Source organism: Naegleria lovaniensis (genome assembly GCF_003324165.1).
Source record: "Naegleria lovaniensis strain ATCC 30569 chromosome Unknown tig027, whole genome shotgun sequence".
NCBI classification, from domain to species: Eukaryota; Heterolobosea; class Eutetramitea; order Acrasida; family Naegleriidae; genus Naegleria; species Naegleria lovaniensis.
The window spans coordinates 558,396-577,121 of record NW_025407849.1 but is presented as its reverse complement, the minus strand read 5'-3'; the positions used below and the strand labels follow the sequence as shown (position 1 = coordinate 577,121).

The window sequence follows — 18,726 nt, the reverse complement described above, 5'->3', positions numbered from 1 at the left end:
AATATATTACAACATATTTGGACATTAGTAACGCTGCTACTGATCGTCCGATGAAAGATTTAACCATTGATATCGATGACAATCAAGTGAATCATTGCGGAAGTGGCGTCATTTTGTTGCTTGTATCGACATCATTTTAGTGCTGAATGGTTTTGATGGGAATTTATTGAAAATAATTCGTGGTTTTCATCACTTAGAGCGTATTGAATTGGATGGAAATAGAAATCTGTTGGTTTGTGAATATTACAAGAACCATACGCTCGTAACCAGAGATGGACATGTTATAATGAAGATTAGAAGAATGACTGACTATAATGTTGAATTTCTTCTCCATGATCGCTCATCCAATAATATGATATTGATTTATAGCAACAAACTCTATCCTAAACTTGATGTAATTCAAATACTTAGCCCAAACGGAAGAGTTGTTTTGGAAAGAAAAATTGATTTTTGTGCTTCGGGTGCTTGTTTAAATATGCGTACTGGTGAGTTACTGTTAATCAATCCTCATTCGGAGTTGAATCGTGAAGGATTGGATTTTAATTTTATTAGGACAATAGAAATCTTTCAATGATGAACTCTTTATTAATCGAGAACAATATCATGCTACAATCAAGACCTATTTTTAATTGCATTTTGCTCAAAGTATTACAAGATACCCAATAACAATGAGCAAGCAAACGTTGATCAGCAACAAGACAAGTATCCACTAAAAGATGAAATTAACCACAGCGCTTGATCAATGTATGGACTTGCATTTGGTCAAGTTTGATGACATTCTGATGTAGACAACATTATGAAACCCAAACAATCCCAACCTAGATATTAATGTTGTGACTTCGAAATTATAATTTCAAGGTTGGATTTTTAGGTGTTGGTACTACTCAACCTCAAAGGTTTAAGAATTTTATTTCATTAATTTAGAAATTACAAACGTTGACAGAATTCTTTCCGAAGGATTCAACTTCAGCATGCCTGCAACGAGTTCAAGAAATTCTGCAGTATGGATTGGGTTTTGGAATTTTCATCAAAATACATTTTTCCATTATCGTTTCCTCCAATTTCATAATATTGAGGTAATGCATTGGTCGTGTTCATGGACATTAATTGGAATAATTCACTCCCAAATGCAAGCATATAACTTCCAACAGAGAACAATTTGATCATGTTCTCTGTAAACACAACTGTTCATATTTGGTTTTCAAATTTCCCTCCAAATTGAATGCTACTAAATTTTTCATGAATGGACTTGTAGCAAGTAACAAAGCCCCTTCACTTCCACAAAAAGTACCGCTAAAATTGACATGTGTCAATTGTACAAGATTTGGGGCATGTTAAGACGGAATGAAAATTCAATTCATTCAAAAGGAAAATGATTCAAATTGAGAACTGGAATCTAACTTAATGGTTTGCAAGGCTTGTTGGAAACATTGATGAGAAGGCCGTAAAAGGGACAACGGTTGTACTTGTGTCTTCTTTTTGCTGACGAGTAACAAACTCGAATCATGATGGTCGTTAAAGTTTAGAAATGGATTTGCTTGGGTCAAACAAGAAGTTGTTATGTTGTGTATGCTGGACAAAGCGCCTATATCTGGTTTTTCCACTATCTGCCACATAGACAGTGACAGGACATACTGCTGTGTTCAACACGGTGATTTTTTTTTGCTCAGCAAGTGAAGAACTGTTTGATCTGTTCAGAAGGGAAACAACAATTCCAACTTGAACAAATTATTGCAAATTATTGGAAAGATTTTGAGATTATTCAATGAATAGATCATGCATTGCACCAAGAAGGTGACAACAAGAAAATTTAGAGATTTAGAACTAAGTACCCAAAGCCAGTCAAAATATGAAATTCAAGGAGTTAAAATAATCTCGGCTTAAATTTCAACATGAGGAGATATGTCCAATACCAGACTTTGAAAGTTTTCTTCATCATTGTTACAGAACAACTCCATAATAATTTCATAAATTGCTGCTGCCTGGTTATGCGAATGACTCAAAACGTTTCGTATGAAAATCAAGAACATACGAAGCTTCTCCTCTGGTGTTTTGTTCTTTCCAGAAAAGGAGTCGATTCTTTCACATCGATCCGGCATCAACGTAAAAAAGGCTTTCTCGTTAATAATTCGTTTTTGTAAAACCTTAATAACTGCTTTAGAGAAATTGTTTCCTTTAGCCTGCTCACTTGCTACGATGAAAGGTAGCAAAAGCATGTAAATCCGTTTCCCTGATTTCTCTCCCTTCCAGTACTTTATTCTGCCATCAGAGTGTTCGTAATTACAACGCAAATACTGCAACAAGATTATCATTTTCTCTCATAGAGAATGGACATTGATTAACTTACCCTTGAGAATATCAAGTCTCTGAAAATAAACTTTTGAGAGTTGGAGTCTTTTACGAAAAAGTACTCCCTCTCGCAAGGGTGGTTGTCGAAGAAGTTCTTTTCAAAAATTCCTTGCAGCAAATGCTCAATAGCGTTCGGATGTTGCATGGATAAAATGGTTTGCATGACGTCTCTATCATAGATCTCAAATAAAGAATTGGTTATGTCTTGTAGTACCACATTTAGGGATTGTCTCTTGATGAACGTTTTCTCATTTGCAAGGGAGTCATAAATCTGGGTCAAAAAGCTCCAATGCAACGTTCCGAAATGGTTTTGTATCCTAATCAAATCGATATCATCCAGTTGCACGTTGGGAAACTCTTTTTTCAACCAGTGATGGCACTCTTGAAGTTGGTTCTCACTGCAACATCTAGGAATTGTGTATCTCACACGAGCATCACTCCACGCAAAGCAGTTGCTTGGAACAAGAGCGATTCTTCTTACAACCTCAGCTTGAGTGGATCCAGTAATAATTCCAAAAATGTTTGTGTTCAGAGTGGGATCCTTCAGCAAGAGTTTCAACTGTGCTAGTTCCGAAGGAAGGAGGGCCTGTACCTCATCAACCACTATAAAATTGAAAACACTTTTGTCTTCAAAATGCTTTTTCAATTTGTTGACCAATTGTTGAATATGTGGAACCTGAGACATACCCAAAGTTCCAACACAAATATCCTCTAAGAAAGTAGTTCTACTTCTATCAATTAGAGTGCAGTTGAAGAAAAAGAGTCTAAAACGCTTGAAGGATGTTACATTCCCTGGATCTGGGTACTTTTGCTTGTGAACGATTAAGCGGGACATCATATGAGGGAAAATAGTTTTAGAAAGCGTTGTTTTTCCTGTCCTTGCATACCCTTCGACAATAATATGCGAATTTGCTTTTGCTCGACGAAAAAAGCTGTGGTGCGCAGTCATACACGTTGACAAAATCTCTTTCATATTGTTAGTCATTGAACGGGCCTCCGCATTTACTGTATGCCATACAATGGAGTCAGAGAGAATTTGATCCAATATAAAGTCATCCAATCCCTCAATAGATACAGTATACTGGAACAGATCCTTAATTGTTACAGGCTGATTTGTAAAAAGGGGAGATGGATCCGAAGAATGGGGAATTGAATTTGAATAAGAAGGTCGAGAGTCCAAGGAATGAGATTCTTCTTGATGTGAGGTGAGAACAGATCCAGAAACCTGAGATAAGGAAGAATTCGGAAATGATTGGGAAACAGATAATTCCGAAGAACTTCCGTTTTCTTGGTTATGCCTGTTGAAAGAAAGAAAGGGAGGAATAAGAAAACGACGTTTTTTGGGTGTTGGTGAGGGCGGAAGCATTTTTTTGATTTTTTAGTTGCCAAGTGTGGCTCAGTAGTCAAACCTCGACTACGGCAACCTCTGGTCGAGGGTTCAGTTCCGGTCCCCTACCGAATTGTTGAAGGTGGCTTCTGTTCGTTACGAAGTTTCTACGCTCTGATCCTGGAGTGCCTGCGAAGGAGACTGCTCAGCCCTGTTCCGTGCCACTGGCGCAAAGTCTAATAAATATCAAATTTTTTTGATTTTTTAAACTACAAATATGTAACTAGGCTTCAAAAGTGTTGTGAAGTAAGGGTGGTTTTGAATGAAAATAATGTGTAAGGTTATCTCGGGTGATGCAACCATTCTGGATTGAACGTTACCAACGATTCTGTTGTTAATAATATTTTTCGTATATGGAATTGTAATAATAAGCGATTTGGGTTTGTACTTACCTTACTGCTGGAACCACTACTGATGATGATTCATGAGAGAGGAGCATGATTACTCGTTTCAAACAGCCACTGTCAATAACAGCTTGAATTTTATCATTGGATCCATCTGTCACATAAGTAAGAGCCCATCTGTATAGTAGTCCTCAACATCATAGTCGGCCGAAATATTGAATGCAACAAATCGTCAGTAGTATCGAAATGCAAAACAAATCAACAGTATTGTCGAAATATAACACAAAGAATGCCAAACTACTTATGCTGCATCAGTGAGCACTTGTTCATGTCAGTAGAAAATATCAATCGATTCAGTATAGGAAGTGCTTCCATGGCGTAGCATTCGGAAGGTGCAGGTTTTCCTCTCAATAAGTTTGAAATTGCCAATGTCGCTGGTCATTTCAAAAATTTAAGTGTGTCAATAGCGTTCCAAACTTACCACACCTTAACACAGATAAGTGTTGGCTGGCTTGTATCACATTTACAATATTTTGCATTGCACCATGCAAAGTACCAAATTTCTCATATCAACGGAATCTCCTGCAATATTTCCCAATGCCCAACAACTGATCTCCAATAATTGACTTGTTGGCATGGTGTCAGTAATTGAACAATTGGAGAGATGCATCCAAGGTCAACAACGTGTTTGGTTGAAGTTCTTGATGCAACATTTATGATTGCCCTATGAGTTCAATATTGTTTATCACAATCAATTCGAAGCACGAATGGTACAAAATAAAACTCATATTGATAATGATAAATTCTATGTAAATCCACTTTTTCAAGTCTTTTCACATTTTTCTCTGGAATATCATGAAAATAATGAGTATTCAACCCAAAACTGTGATTAGAATCATTGTAAATATAAAAATATTTTTCAAGTTCAGACATTTTCACAAAATGTATAGTGGCACCTGAAAGCCATGATTCGTTATACTTCGTCAGGTTGACAGGAAACAAAGATCAATTATGAATGAAATTATTAACATTATTACAAATATGCATATTCTTCAAACAAACCTGATTCTACCACCGAAGTGATTGGAGGATTTGTTTCAGACAAAATCTTTCTAAACATTACAGTCGTTTTCAAAATTGTGGAAAAGCGAAATCAAACCTTGCGATAATCGAGGCAAGTTCACAACCATTTCTGTGAGTGGAAGCCCCTTTCTTCTCAATTCATGGGAAAGTGTACAATTGTCCTGAGATTGAATAATAAATTGTTTTTGATTGAATTGATCATGCCGACAATACTTTTCCCTTTTACTTGCTAAATGTTCTTCTCGTAATAGAGTTTTCTTGATCATGGCTTGATGCGTTTCCGTACGATGACCACTGTTGGACAGTTGGCAGTTCACCGCATGAAAACATTTTTTTTGAAAAAGCAAGAGTTGGTTGACCAATATGAATTCCAATATTTCTTTGAGAGCTATATAGTTGCTCATAACATTCCATAATCACAGCACTGGTAGTTGCGGAGGTGGCTGCGTCTGTCCCTTCCAAGGAACGGAAGGAGAGTAAACGACCAAGCATGTTGAGGTTAAAACATTTGAACCCGTTCCAAAGCCAAATCACTCCATAGTCGTTCTTTTATTTTTTTATGTGAGAGAATGATGGTGATGAGCGTGCATGATGATGAATACAAGTAATCATCTCATCATCATACAATAAAAGGAACAATTCGCCTCGCTAAAGAAGTTTCCCAATCGAGTAAACGCATTTCATTAAAAAAAATATGCAACCCACCTCACGGCAGCAAATCGAGCAGCAATATGGGATAAGCTTTCACGTTCCTGATCGATACCAGGAGTTGAATGTCATTGGAAAAGGTGAGTGAATTGTAATGTGATTGAATTGTATTGATCATTAAATTTCATGGCGATCGGGACTTGTTGATTATTTACGGATTTTCCGATCCGTGATGATGATGATTAAATTTTCGGTCCCCTCCAAATTTCAATATGAAATAACAACAACATCACGGCTAACAAATAATTACATCCGTATGGCACTCGAACAAATACAAAATTGGTTTCATGTAATTTCACACGCTCGTTGGTGTCAACAACAACACACATCATCGGTACATAATCGACTCACACCCAATTCATCATCTCCATCAAATGTTTCCAATACTACCATTTTGATTTCTTCATGGTATGCCATTGGGTTTTCTGTTCATTATCATCTCGTACTATCCCACAACAACATTATTCACACACATCACATCTGAACAGGGTCCTATGGCATTGTTTGTAGCGCTTTGGATACACAAACCAATACCAAAGTGGCCATCAAGAAGGTCATTCGATGTTTTGATCATCACATATTTGCTGTTCGTTTGTTGCGGGAAGTGAAAATTCTTGGTTTTCTCAAACATCCGAATGTCATTGATCTGAAACATGTTCAATTACCATATCCCGACAAGGATTCCTACACTGAACTTTACATGTATACAGATTTGATGGATACCGATTTGAAAACAATTATTCAATCTCCACAAGAATTAACCAACGATCACATACAATTCTTCATGTATCAAATACTGAAAGCTGTAAATTATATTCACAGTGGAAATGTTATTCATAGAGATTTAGTAAGTAGATGATTCCGAATGTGAAAGTTTTTGGAGATGGATGGTTTCATGTAAAAATTGTCATCATGATACCACTCTCTCTTGGATTTAAAATTTATTGAATATGGTATTTGACAATCATCGGAATGGTTTCTTCAACAATATGAAAACTATTGGGTAATATTATGAAATATGATACATACATTTGATGACAATAATAATTCACCAACACTCAACATCACTTCACAACAACATTATTTTAACATAATGATTTTGACTTGTAATTTTCAAAGAAACCAAGCAATATATTGATCAACAGCGATTGTAATATAAAAATATGTGATCTTGGACTAGCTCGTGGATACAATGACGGAACTAATCCTCTCAATGGATCCTCACAATCCGATTCAATGTTAAAAGGAGTTTTCAAAGGACAACAAAGAGCCAAACCAAAACTCACAGAATATGTTGTGACTAGATGGTACAGAGCTCCAGAGCTTCTTCTTCAATCATTAACCTATGGAAAGGAAGTGGACTTGTGGAGTGTTGGATGTATATTTGCTGAGCTATTGGGAAGAGAACCTCTATTTCGAGGAACATCATCCTATGATCAAATTGTTAAAATATTTGACGTTATTGGAACACCTAAAGACAAGAAAGATTTTGATGGTATCGAGTTATCGGATGCCAGTTATAATATTCTCCAGCAAATTAAGGTAAAATCCAAAACAGAGTTTTCCTCGCTATATCCCAATGCCACAAGTGAAGCCATTGATTTACTTGAAAAATTACTTTGTTTTTCTCCAAAACAACGAATCTCTGCCTATGAAGCATTAGAACATCCATATTTTGAAGATATTCACACATTTAATGAATGTGATTTTGCAGCATCAACATTTGACTACAGTTTTGAAAATGAAGCTACAAGTATTCCTGTGATTCGACACATGCTCTATGATGAAATTGTGAGAAATTATGATCATTCTAGTGACCGTGAAGAGGTCATGACCTTCTATGAACTTCAAACAGCAATGAAACCTCCCGTGTCAACAGCTGTTCAACAACAACAACAGCCAAACAATACTGCTTATTATCAACAGCAACAGCAACAACACTATAATCAACAACAACACCATCATCAATCGCATCATGCCAATCAACTCGAAGAAGATGATTTTGAAAGTGACGATGAAGAAGATGAAGAAATTGATGATATGGACTATCTTGGAGGTGGCAAGAAAGGAGCCACTAATCAATTACATCCTAGTAGTAGTAACAATGGTGAGGATAGCGTTCTCACATCAGACAACGATTACATGGAAGAATCTGACAATGATTTTCCTTAAAGAAACCTTTGAACCTGTTGTTATGGAATTGTTCCAACAACACACTCCGAATTCTTGAACAATAAACAACCTTAATTTATTTCAGAAATGGCCTTATCTAAGTGTCAATTTATTATTCGTTGCAGTGGACATTGATTTTCTTTCTACAATAAATAATTCGAATGGTCAACGGAAGAACGAGAAAGCACTTCGTTCACCATCTTACTCTGATCAAAATCAATACTTCCCAATTGCTCTAGATATTCTTTCATTTTTGTGGAAGGAATGGATAATCTCGGATTATGATGCACCGAAAGTTTTGACATTCCACTGCTCAAATCCTTTTCACTTAATAACAATGATGAGTGCTGTGACGATGTGTTGTTCCTTGGTGATTCAGCAATTGAATGTTGACCATGTTGCTGTCCCATATTGCTATTATCATTGTTCGTTCCAAGTCCACTATTAGTACTTCCAATTTTACCCATCACCGTTTGAATCAGAGAATATGGCACGTGATTATGCTTGTAGAACAGTTCAGGATAATTCAGTGCATCTTGCAAACTCACATCAAAATAGGTTTCCACAACGGCATTCGAGTTGTCCTTATTTTTCAAATTAGTCACACGCTCTGGAGGTGAAATAGCACCAGAGGAAGAATTTGACGAAATCAATGTTCTCACTCGTGGCACAACGAGATAATTCTCAAATAACGATTTCACTTCATGATAACCCTTTTCCAACTCGGCATGTAACACTCGATCCTTGTTGGTGCTAGCAGCTGTTGGAGCTTGTGAATGAATCATGAGAGAATGAAGTTTGACACCTCGTTCACATAACAGCAAAAATCGGAAACATCTCTCGTTCAATCGTTCAACAAGATCATTACTTGTGGTGTTGTGATGCTTTTTCCAAAATTCTCGATATTCCTTATTAAGGAAGGCCTCAACAACTTTTTTAGGTCCTTCTCCAACACGTGCTTGAACACTCCCTTGTAAAATCATTTGAAGATTGGATAAGGTATGGGGTGTAATGTTCATTTCGTTCAAGTAGGGAATATTTCCCAACGAGCTCGTAATATTCAAGTTGATCACCATGTTGGTACCAACGGTGGATCGACGTTTGTGCTGTGTGGGTATGGAGCTTGTAAGATTGGTCATCGAAGAATTATTATTATTTAGGCCTCCACCTGAAGTCGAGGAGGATGATGTATTCACCACTGAATGATTAAATAAATTTGCCAACACAGAATAGTGTGAGACATCTCCAACAGCTCCTGAAAGAATTAAATTCATAGCTCCTTCTAATTTCTTCACCTGAGTATCAATCATTTCAATAGAATTTTCAATTGGGGAGAGTGTGAAAACTTTTTCTTCTACAACTGGAACTCTGGTAGTGACATTGGGGAAATATTCTTCAGTTGTGATGACAATCTTCTTCTTTTCTGTTTGTGTAATGTCGGCATTTTTCGATTTGCTTACAGAATATTCATAGAAAAATTGATTGATATTCATGTTACGTTCAAATTCTGTCTCTCGAGGAATGAAAAATGTCAAGGACAGAGTTCTATCATAGAGAAATCTCTCCAACTCTTGGAATGCATTGCTATTCGATACACTGCTGTTCATACCACCACTGGTTGAAGAGGTAGGAGCTTCAGATGACGATGAGGACTTGGATAAATTTAGTTTAGGAATGGTGACCTTTGAAGGAGACAATGCTCGATCCGATGGAGAACCATTAGTAGTGGGTGAAGTTGGCGTCATTGGAGAAATGGTGGGTCTTCTGGATGGATCGCTGAAATTTAGTAGAGTTAGCTCTAGCTTTGGATTGGAGCTCGACCGAGATCTTGGACTCAAGCTGTCACTAATCATGGTTGGAAGTTTGGAAGCGCTTGAGGTATGCATGGGTTTCTTGCCAATTGCTTTTCGTTCCAGTCCTCCTCTCCAGCTTGGCGCACTGTTCACTCCGAATGATGAACTATTGATTCGGTTCAGATCATCGAATTTTCTCTTGAGAACTTTCATTTGGTCGACTGTTGGTAAGAAGGGTTTCACATGGTTAATTTGAATGATTTTCTTATTTTCTACGGATATGGAGGATAAATCATCTTCAGATTCTGTTGAATAAAATGTTTAAATTAGGTAGTAGGTTATAATTGTCGAAATTTTGTAAACAATTTAAAAACTAATCACATACCATTGGTAACTCCTTCTTCTTCCTTTGAAACCACCTCAATATCCTTGCCATAAATCTCAATCATCTTGTTCTTCATTTTATAAAGCTTGAATAATTTTGGCATTTTGTAAATGAATACTTGTCCATTAAGCTCTCCAAATGCTCTTCCAATAAATTTCACACGGTAATAAAAGCTATAAACTCTCGTGTCTGTCTCTGATGAGTCCACTTTCATTGTCAAAGAATTCAAAGAGGAGAATGAGGACAGTCTTGCAAGTAAGCTCGAAGCATCATTCGATTCAGAGGTACTGTTGTTTCTTGGAGAGCTTGGAACCGATGAGGTTGTGTTTCCAGCATTGGTAGAGGCTTGGAAGGAGGCACATTTCTTGTAGAGTTGAGTAAGTCGCTCATAAATTGCATGAAGTTGAGCATAGTTTGCATATTTGGACTCGAATATTGGGATTAGCATCTTGTACAACAAAATGCAATGTTCGTAGCACTCGGACAACTCCAAACAATCAATAGCTCTCAGAATATATTTGACAATGGAGTGATCAGACATGTAATCTAACTGAGTATTGGCTCCTCCAAGTAATGTTTGAGTCTGAAAACCTGTTTGGTTCGATTTAAATTCATTCAACATTGGAGAAATACCATAAAATTGTGAAAGAGGTAAAATATCCAACAACGAAACATCATTCTTTGCATTGAACCTTTGATTGGCATGATCTAAATAATCAAAGACAAGTGATAAAATTCTCAAATAGCAATGTGCAGACTCTTCATATTGGTTTAGTCCTTTGTGATAGGAAGCCAATTGTTCAAGCCAAGCTAATCTAAGTTCAGGAAGCTTGGAGTAATTCTCAGAGATTCTGTAAAGTAATTCTTCAGTTTTGAATGGATCATAGGTAAAACTTTCCTCAACAGAACTTTGTTTTCTTTTGATCATTGTGGCTCGAATAGCCACAGTGTCCTGAACTAGATTTAATAACTTTCTAGATAGTTCAGCAAGTAATTCATGAAAGTGTTCATACACTTCGAGAACTTTTTGTCCATGTTTCTTCTGATCTGCTTTGGTTTCAATCTTTTTGAAGAATACCATTGCATTGTGAAACCTCTCTCCTTTTGGTTTCGACGCATCCATGATGGAGGTGGATGCCTGTTGATGCTCTTGTTTTTTATCCGTTCCAATTTTATCGAGTGGAAGATTTGGATTTTCCAAATCGTCTTGACCTTTCAGTTTTCCATACTTGTTTCGTATTTTGAAGAATTTGGATCCAGGTGCGGCCTCATCTTTCAATGCAAAGTAAGGCAACATTTTGATACATTCTTCAATGAAACGAAGTGCATCTGAAACTTGTGAATCGTCGAATGAATCGAGTGTATCATTGTTCAAAATGTTTTGTAAGCTGTTAATATTGGTATATGTTTGGAGTCTTCTGGAAAGAGCGAGAGTTGTCATAATTTGAGGAACTGTCATGCCCTTGTTTTCCTCAAAACAAAAACGTATCCACAAATAAAAACAAGCAGCTGCATGCTTTCGAATTGATCCCAATTTGGAGTGACTCAATCTAAGCAGTTCCTCTGCAACAAGAAGACCGTACTCGGATTGTGGATGATAGAAAACAGCAGTAAATGGATATTGACAAAGTGCATGTCTCATGTACATGAGTACTGAAACAGTGAGAGTCTCGCTGAGGTTGGATCGTAACAAATTGAGCACTGTTCTTACAATGTTCTCAATGAGAGGAGGTAAACGTTTTGGATCAATATTCCCCTTTGGCAGTGCATTCTCGATATAACTACAATTGTCTTCCATAAACTTTAAAAACATTTGGAAAATTATTGTTCCTGTTTCGTGTGAGATGTGTCGTTCCATATTAATTTTTCGTTCAATGAAATCTGTCTTGGAAACATGTGTCACTAACGAATTAGCGGAATTGGACTTGGGAAGAGAGTCATCAACTTGAATTTCGCTTCCTTGACCGTCCAGGCTGGTTTTGGTCGAATTTTTGGACTGCGACCGTGTTAAACTGGCTTTCCAAATGCTTCCTGAACTACTATGGGCTGCTGAGGTTGGATTTGTTTGCTTGGCAACGTTTCCAGTATTGGAAGAAGATTGGCCGCTTGTTGTCGTTTGCTTGACAAAAACTCTCTCATAAAAATGATACAAGGGTGTGTATCCACTGTACTCAAAGCTTTGCAAACACATTTGAAATGCCATTAATAATTTAGAGCTAAAATGAATGGTATTATCTGTGTTGTAGTCAGTCTCTTCATGATTCATTTTCCATAGAGCTCTCAGTATTTTCTCATCGCAATTTGTGATCGTTTGGATGAATATGGAGAGAAGCATGCGTTTTTCAGTTTTAGTTGCTTCAAACTCTTCAAGTAATTGTTTTTCTTTTGCTGCTAATAGCTGTTTGAGAGTCGTTAATTGAACCTCGAGATGAGGAAGCTTTTTCTCTGGTTCTTTCTTGGATTTATAGCCTTGTTTAGCAGACTCTGCAATACTGAGTTTGTCTCTTTCCACTTGAGCAATCTTTCTTTTTAACTCCTCAATAGCGAGTGTTATCTTCTTCTGGTTGGAATCAGCATTTTTCTTCCATTCTGGTAATAGATCAATCATGTGTTTCGCAAATAGCTCTAATAAAAATTGAGAAGTGAAAATTCGAAGACGTAACTCGGAAAGTTTTTGAGGATCTGTAATTGGATGACTGGGTTCCTCTGAATGCTGCATTGTGGTGCACTCTCTACTAACTTTCTCAACATACTCCTTGAACAATAAAATCGCTTTAGTTCGCTGTTCCTTATCTTCGTTCAAATAAACACATCGGATAAAGTACTCGGCAAATGATGAAAAAACAAAGTGGTGAATATCCCTGAAATTTTGAATACTTTGGAAGTTGTCACGTAAAATGATTGATTCAATAAATGGAATAGAAGGTGGTAATGAAAGTTCATATGCTGGAAAATGAAGTAATAATTCGCTCAGCATTATGAGTTGAACCTCTGCAGCCAAATTAGACATTTCTCTTGATCGTTTGTTATCTGCAGAAGGTGTCACGGTTTCATTGTTCTTGACCTTGAAAAGTGATGGGAAATAACCGATTGATTCAACAAAACGTAAAAAGAATTGTAAAATATCTTGCTTTGCAAATAGCTTGTACATGCTGTGCTCTCCAGCCAAAGGTGTTGATTTCACTTTGGAGCTACCAATATCTGAGCCAAATATTGAAACCAAGTGAGCATAGAAAGTTGAAAAGTTCTTTAAAAATATTCTAAGAGTACCATGCTTTTCAGTCTTTGCGTATGCCAACTTTTCGGTAACTTCAAGAACCATCACGGTGAACTGTTCAATAGCAGACATCATTGTTTTGGATAATAGGTGAGAATTGTCAAAATTACTTTCCAATGCTGAATTTGGTACAGGCGTTTCGATCATGGAACAAATGATGGCTTTCAAAAAAAGCCCAAACAAGATTTGGTTGTTCCTTATAAATAACTCTTCAAAAATGTTGCCTTTTGTACCGAGTCTGGTGTTCTCAATTCTGATAGACTCAACAAATGAAAGTAACAATTTGGTGACAACATTTTTCTCCTTTTCTGCATAGAGTCTGAAATGGTATTTCTGGAAAATATTAAGCACTGTTGCTGTGTAGGCCGAGTGTTGATTATACTTCTCAATAAAGAATAAAATAATCTTCCATAGCTCTGCAGAGTAATGCTTGTTCTGATCGAACGAGTCAATAATCCACTCCAAACATGTGTTAATAATCATGGGCAGATATAAATTGTGCATTTCAAACCATATGGTATTTAACACGACTTGCTTCTCATACTCATATGTTTGAACCAGTGTTTTGTATGCATCAGATATTTCTTCTAGTGGTGGAATTGCGCCATTGCAATTACTTTGATTATTAATCAATCTGAAAAATTTTAACAAGAATAAATTAATCACATTAGAGGTGGTATATGGAAATGAGAGAGCAATATTTGGGAAAATAAAACTGTACGGCATAATTCGTACTTTTAAAGTTCCTGAGGACTTGATATGTGACAGAGAAGGATCTATTACTTCATCACAGAGTCTTAAGTAATTGGAGTTTGGAATGTGCAAAACATTGAACACCTGCAATTCAAAATCTCCATTGATTAAATCTTTTAGAATAACCTTCCTCTTGTCGATTGTAGTTGTTACTTTTTTGTAGATTTTCAAAAAGGCAACTCCAAAGAGTGTTTTTGACTGTACCGTATTTGTGTCTGTATCGCCTTTCTTTCCCTGTTGAACAGATTCCTTGTGTTGCACATTGTAAAATTTGAACACTAAATGTTGTCGACTATCTTCACCGTCAGAAGGATAATAGCAGGGTACAGCACATTTAATCTCACCACTAAACTCAGGCTTCTCTGCCTTTAAAGAAACCGAGACACATTCTCCCTCATTTGTACGAGTACTTGGATTATCCCCAGAAAATGCTTTGGAAAATATGTTTCTGCTTCTTTGCTCCATCGTGTTTAGTGAGAAGTTGGTATCATTATCATAGAGCGAGACTGTAAGATGCACGTTATCATGTTTGGCAGAAAATTTAGAAAATGAACCACTTTGAGGATATATGAAAAGATCATTACGTAAATTGAAATGTCTGAAAGTGGTTTCTGGCATGGTATTGGAGGAATAAAATTGTTCCATTTCTGTCACAGGAAGATCTGTCTGTAAAGGGTCTTTGATATCAATATCTTTTTGTTGTCGTTTCGATTTCTTATCAGTGACATGCTCGGCAGTTGTTGGCTCTTTTTGAAGCACCAACAAGTTGTTCTCTGGAAGGTATTTTCTTTGCACATATTGATATTGCTTTTCTTTTCCATAGAGAGATTTTGTAAAAGGGTTGACTTTGTTTGGCGGTATTAACGATACTTTGAATGAGAATTGACTTGGTACAGTACGAAGTATTACTTTCGACAATTGCCTAACAATGTCTTTGGAGCTATTGAGAACTGTCTTCTCTGGTTGGTTTGTGCTTGATGAAAGCAAGGATAAGTTTTGTGAAAAGCCAGTTTCAGTTGTGGAAAGCTCTACTAGATTTGAGGATTGATTCAAATTGTTGGCAAAATAAACCTCAAATAGCTTTTCATCGCTCACTTCACCCACTAATTTAGCAGGTACATTATAAATGTTCTTCACAAGAAATTGATTTGATAGACCTTCGTAATTCACGTACAGACTTGGGAATTGCAGTGCTGGTAATGATGAAAGCATAGAGTCAAGTTCCATTATAGACCAAGCGAATGGAGCATAGACATCTTTCAATGATTCGAAAAAGCTTGATTTTACAGCTCGAATTGCCTTCATCTCTTTCAATTCGTTGACATTGTTGATCTTGTCTCCTGGTTTCATAGCCTGTTTCCCCTTCACATAAAGATCATCAAAATACTCTGTGTAATTGCCTTTAAAGTTTCTGAAAAGTCGCAGCAGCACATAGACCTTCTCTTTTGGTTTTTGGCCAGCATAATTTGGAAGATTTTGAGGACTCAAATAAAACAATGCTTTTTTGCTATTCACACCTGATGCCAAAGAAAATGTGAATGTCTCACTATATCTCTTGATTCCTGATACGAAAGATGTATGCGACCCATCAGGAGGCTTTGTTTCATACAATGTTATAGCGCCATAGAATTGCTCCAGGGCAACTCCATTTAAATATTCCTCAATAAAATCAAGTTTAAATTTTTCAATCTCAATAATCAATTTCGCTCTATTGTCAATATCTGGCTTCATGACTTCAAAACTTTGTAAGAGTAAATCAGTTGAGCCATCTTTCAGACATTCATTAGAATTGAACAAGAAGGGAAACATTTTTGTTTTAAGTTCTTGCGTATTCAGCAATTCGTCAGTTAAAAATTCTAGAACGCAATGTTCCTTCTTCCAAGTTTTGTACTCGTTGCTGTTCACGTTTTTTCGAGAACCACCAATTTCGTCGCTAGATTCGCGCAGAAATTCCTTTAAATTTTCAATTTTTGTTGAGAGAAATCCGTGAGGAATTTCATGGGCCAGTGCAGGATTGAAGTTTGTAATATATTCACGTTCTTCATCGTCAGAATCGCTAGAATCATAAGCAGATCCCTTACTTGAATGTGTATCGTCAGTAGGAGAATTTGTAAAAGTGTCAGAACCCTTTCTTCTAAACATTGGTTCATTGGTCAGTGAAGGGCTTGGTATGGGTGTGAGAGACAGAGGAGACAATGAAGGAGGAGGCGATAAAGCTCGTTGCTTATCAACATCTATTTGGTAAGGCTTCAAGGTTGCAATACCAGAATTGGATCTGCTCCGTGGTCTCTCTTTTTCTTTTGGGAAAATATAGTCTGTCAAGTGCGTGCTCGAAGGTATGATGCTTTTTGGATCATTATGATAGCGAATATCTCTTGATAATAAGGTTTCTTCGAACATTCTCCACTTATTTTCCTCTACAATGTGTTTCTTGGATGAGAGAATGAATAACTTTTTCATTGTACTCTTAGAGAGGTGAAATTGTTTTTTAGAATTGGATAATAGTACTTGGAAGTTTGATTCGAATTTGTCACGAATCATTTTTCTTGCATGAAGTGGCAATTCTGCAACTTCGCTTTCATAGAGATGAGATAATAAAGGGGATTTTGCAGCTTTTTGTTGAGAAAAACCGTAAAGAGATTGATCATTTCCATTCGTTTCTAAATAATTGACTGGAATGAATATGTTGGGCAATCCCTGAACTGAAAATGTTGTGGACGATTTTGTCTCGTTCGACGATATAAATTCTCCAAATGAAGAAAGAAAAGTTTCAGCATAGCCAGTCATGGAAATTGTCGAGTTATTTTCCAATGATTGAACCTGAAAAATTTCTTCAATATTGAGAGGAGTTGGTGACGACGAAGTTTCCTCTTGTGTACTTGCATCATCTGAAAATGAGGCGTCTAAATGATGAGAATCTTTGAAGTGACTCATTGCATTAGGGTCCAATGTCAAACGATGAGCTAATCGAAAACTATGTACTTGAGGTGTTGACCTTGTGGAGTCAAAGGAGGCTGTTGTACTAAAGGATGGATCATGTTGATGATGATGTTGATGTAAGTAATGATCTTCTGAACCATGATGTAAAATGTTACTTTGTAAACTTCCTAAACTACTTCCCAAGCCAACCATTCCTAAACTTCCATACTTGTCAAAATTCGAAGAAGGCTGGGAAGATCCAACCGATGATGCAAAATCAAAAGTTTTTCGAGCTGCATTGGAACCTCTTGGATGAGGAGGTGGTTCCAATGAAAACTCATCCTCTTCCTCTTCATTCAATACACCTTTTTGCCGACTTTCATCGTCCAACGTTGGTACTTCTGTCCGACTCATTGATAAGGCGGCTGATAATTCATGAGCTGTACTTTTCTGTGGAGATGATCCCAATACATAATCTACCTTTTTTCCAAAAATACCACCACCACTAGTATTTTTCATTGGCGTGAGAGGATGATCATCCTCTTCATGAGCCTCTTCCGAAACGCATGGATCAATGACACGAGGAGGAGAGGATGCATTATTTTTATGTGTTTGCGTTGGTGTTTTGGGAATTGGACTCTTGGAAATGGGAGAGGGCGAGTTAGGTGGGGATGATGACAAGGACGGATGAAGAGGAATTTGCTGCTGATTTGGAATCAGAGTCAGGGAGGAATTATTGGTAAAGGTATTGACCGTAGAGGAAGATGCTGAGCTCAGATCACCATCATCATTGTTACTCAAACTATTTTTACGGAAGGGAATATCGAGATGATTGGTCGTCGAATGGTTTGGTGTAGTTGCAACATTGGTAATGGTAATATTTGGAGAGCTATTCACAGAGGAAATGTTAGAATTGAGTAGGGTTTGAGTTGTTGTTGTTGGTGTTGTTTTTGGTGAGGTATCATGATGAATGTTCGTCAAGCTTGGTGAGCGATTGGGTGAAGTGGTTCCCGATGACGATGGTGTGGATGAAGATCCTCCGCCGCTCGATGACGAAGATGATACTTTGGAAAAGAAGCTCTTGAGACGAAGTTGGATCTTGCTACCCTTGGATGATGATTTCTCATTATTGTTGGGTGATTGACTCATTTTTTTGCGTTGACAGGGTGACAGTCTTGATGCCTTGGCTCCGATCTTGGTGAACACAATTCAAGGATGTGAACGACATGTTGGGACTTTTTTCTTCAAGGAATCGTTGCGCTGCGTTTTGACGATCAAATTTGACTACCTTGTTCGCAACACATCCAATTCATTGTTGAAGTCCTACCAATGAATCATGCCATGATGAAGACGAATTTATTTACATTTAGTTTTGGTGTTATTTACATTTTGTCACAAAATTTACACAAGTCCTTATTGTTGTTTTTGAGTTGAGGAAGAGGGTGGTTTGGAAGTGTTGTTGCTGTCATCATCAAAATCAGACTGCTCATGGAAATAATAGCACTCGTGACCGAAAGGACAATTCACTCCAAATCTACAACGAATTGTTTTGAGCT

At 37.1% G+C, this 18,726-nt stretch overlaps 4 protein-coding genes across 4 annotated transcripts; 1 reads left to right on the top strand and 3 right to left on the bottom strand.

Annotated features, from left to right (window-relative positions):
- Positions 1-1,880: 1,880 nt before the first annotated feature.
- On the bottom strand, positions 1,881-3,715 carry C9374_006529 (uncharacterized protein; the record flags this gene model as incomplete). The annotated part of the gene is made up of 2 exons (XM_044696399.1): positions 1,881-2,294; positions 2,348-3,715. The coding sequence occupies 2 exons, from the start codon at positions 3,713-3,715 to the stop codon at positions 1,881-1,883; spliced, it is 1,782 nt and encodes a 593-aa protein (XP_044547220.1).
- Positions 3,716-3,940: 225 nt separating this feature from the next.
- Positions 3,941-4,619, bottom strand: C9374_006528 (uncharacterized protein; the record flags this gene model as incomplete). The annotated part of the gene is made up of 4 exons (XM_044696398.1): positions 3,941-4,064; positions 4,129-4,257; positions 4,382-4,514; positions 4,562-4,619. 4 exons carry the CDS (start codon positions 4,617-4,619, stop codon positions 3,941-3,943), a joined length of 444 nt encoding a protein of 147 aa, XP_044547219.1.
- Positions 4,620-5,857: 1,238 nt separating this feature from the next.
- On the top strand, positions 5,858-8,043 carry C9374_006527 (uncharacterized protein; the record flags this gene model as incomplete). Its single annotated transcript, XM_044696397.1, has 3 exons — positions 5,858-5,951; positions 6,360-6,718; positions 6,991-8,043. The coding sequence occupies 3 exons, from the start codon at positions 5,858-5,860 to the stop codon at positions 8,041-8,043; spliced, it is 1,506 nt and encodes a 501-aa protein (XP_044547218.1).
- A 143-nt stretch (positions 8,044-8,186) lies between these two features.
- On the bottom strand, positions 8,187-18,319 carry C9374_006526 (uncharacterized protein; the record flags this gene model as incomplete). The annotated part of the gene is made up of 2 exons (XM_044696396.1): positions 8,187-10,141; positions 10,222-18,319. 2 exons carry the CDS (start codon positions 18,317-18,319, stop codon positions 8,187-8,189), a joined length of 10,053 nt encoding a protein of 3,350 aa, XP_044547217.1.
- Between the last annotated feature and the right edge of the window lie 407 nt (positions 18,320-18,726).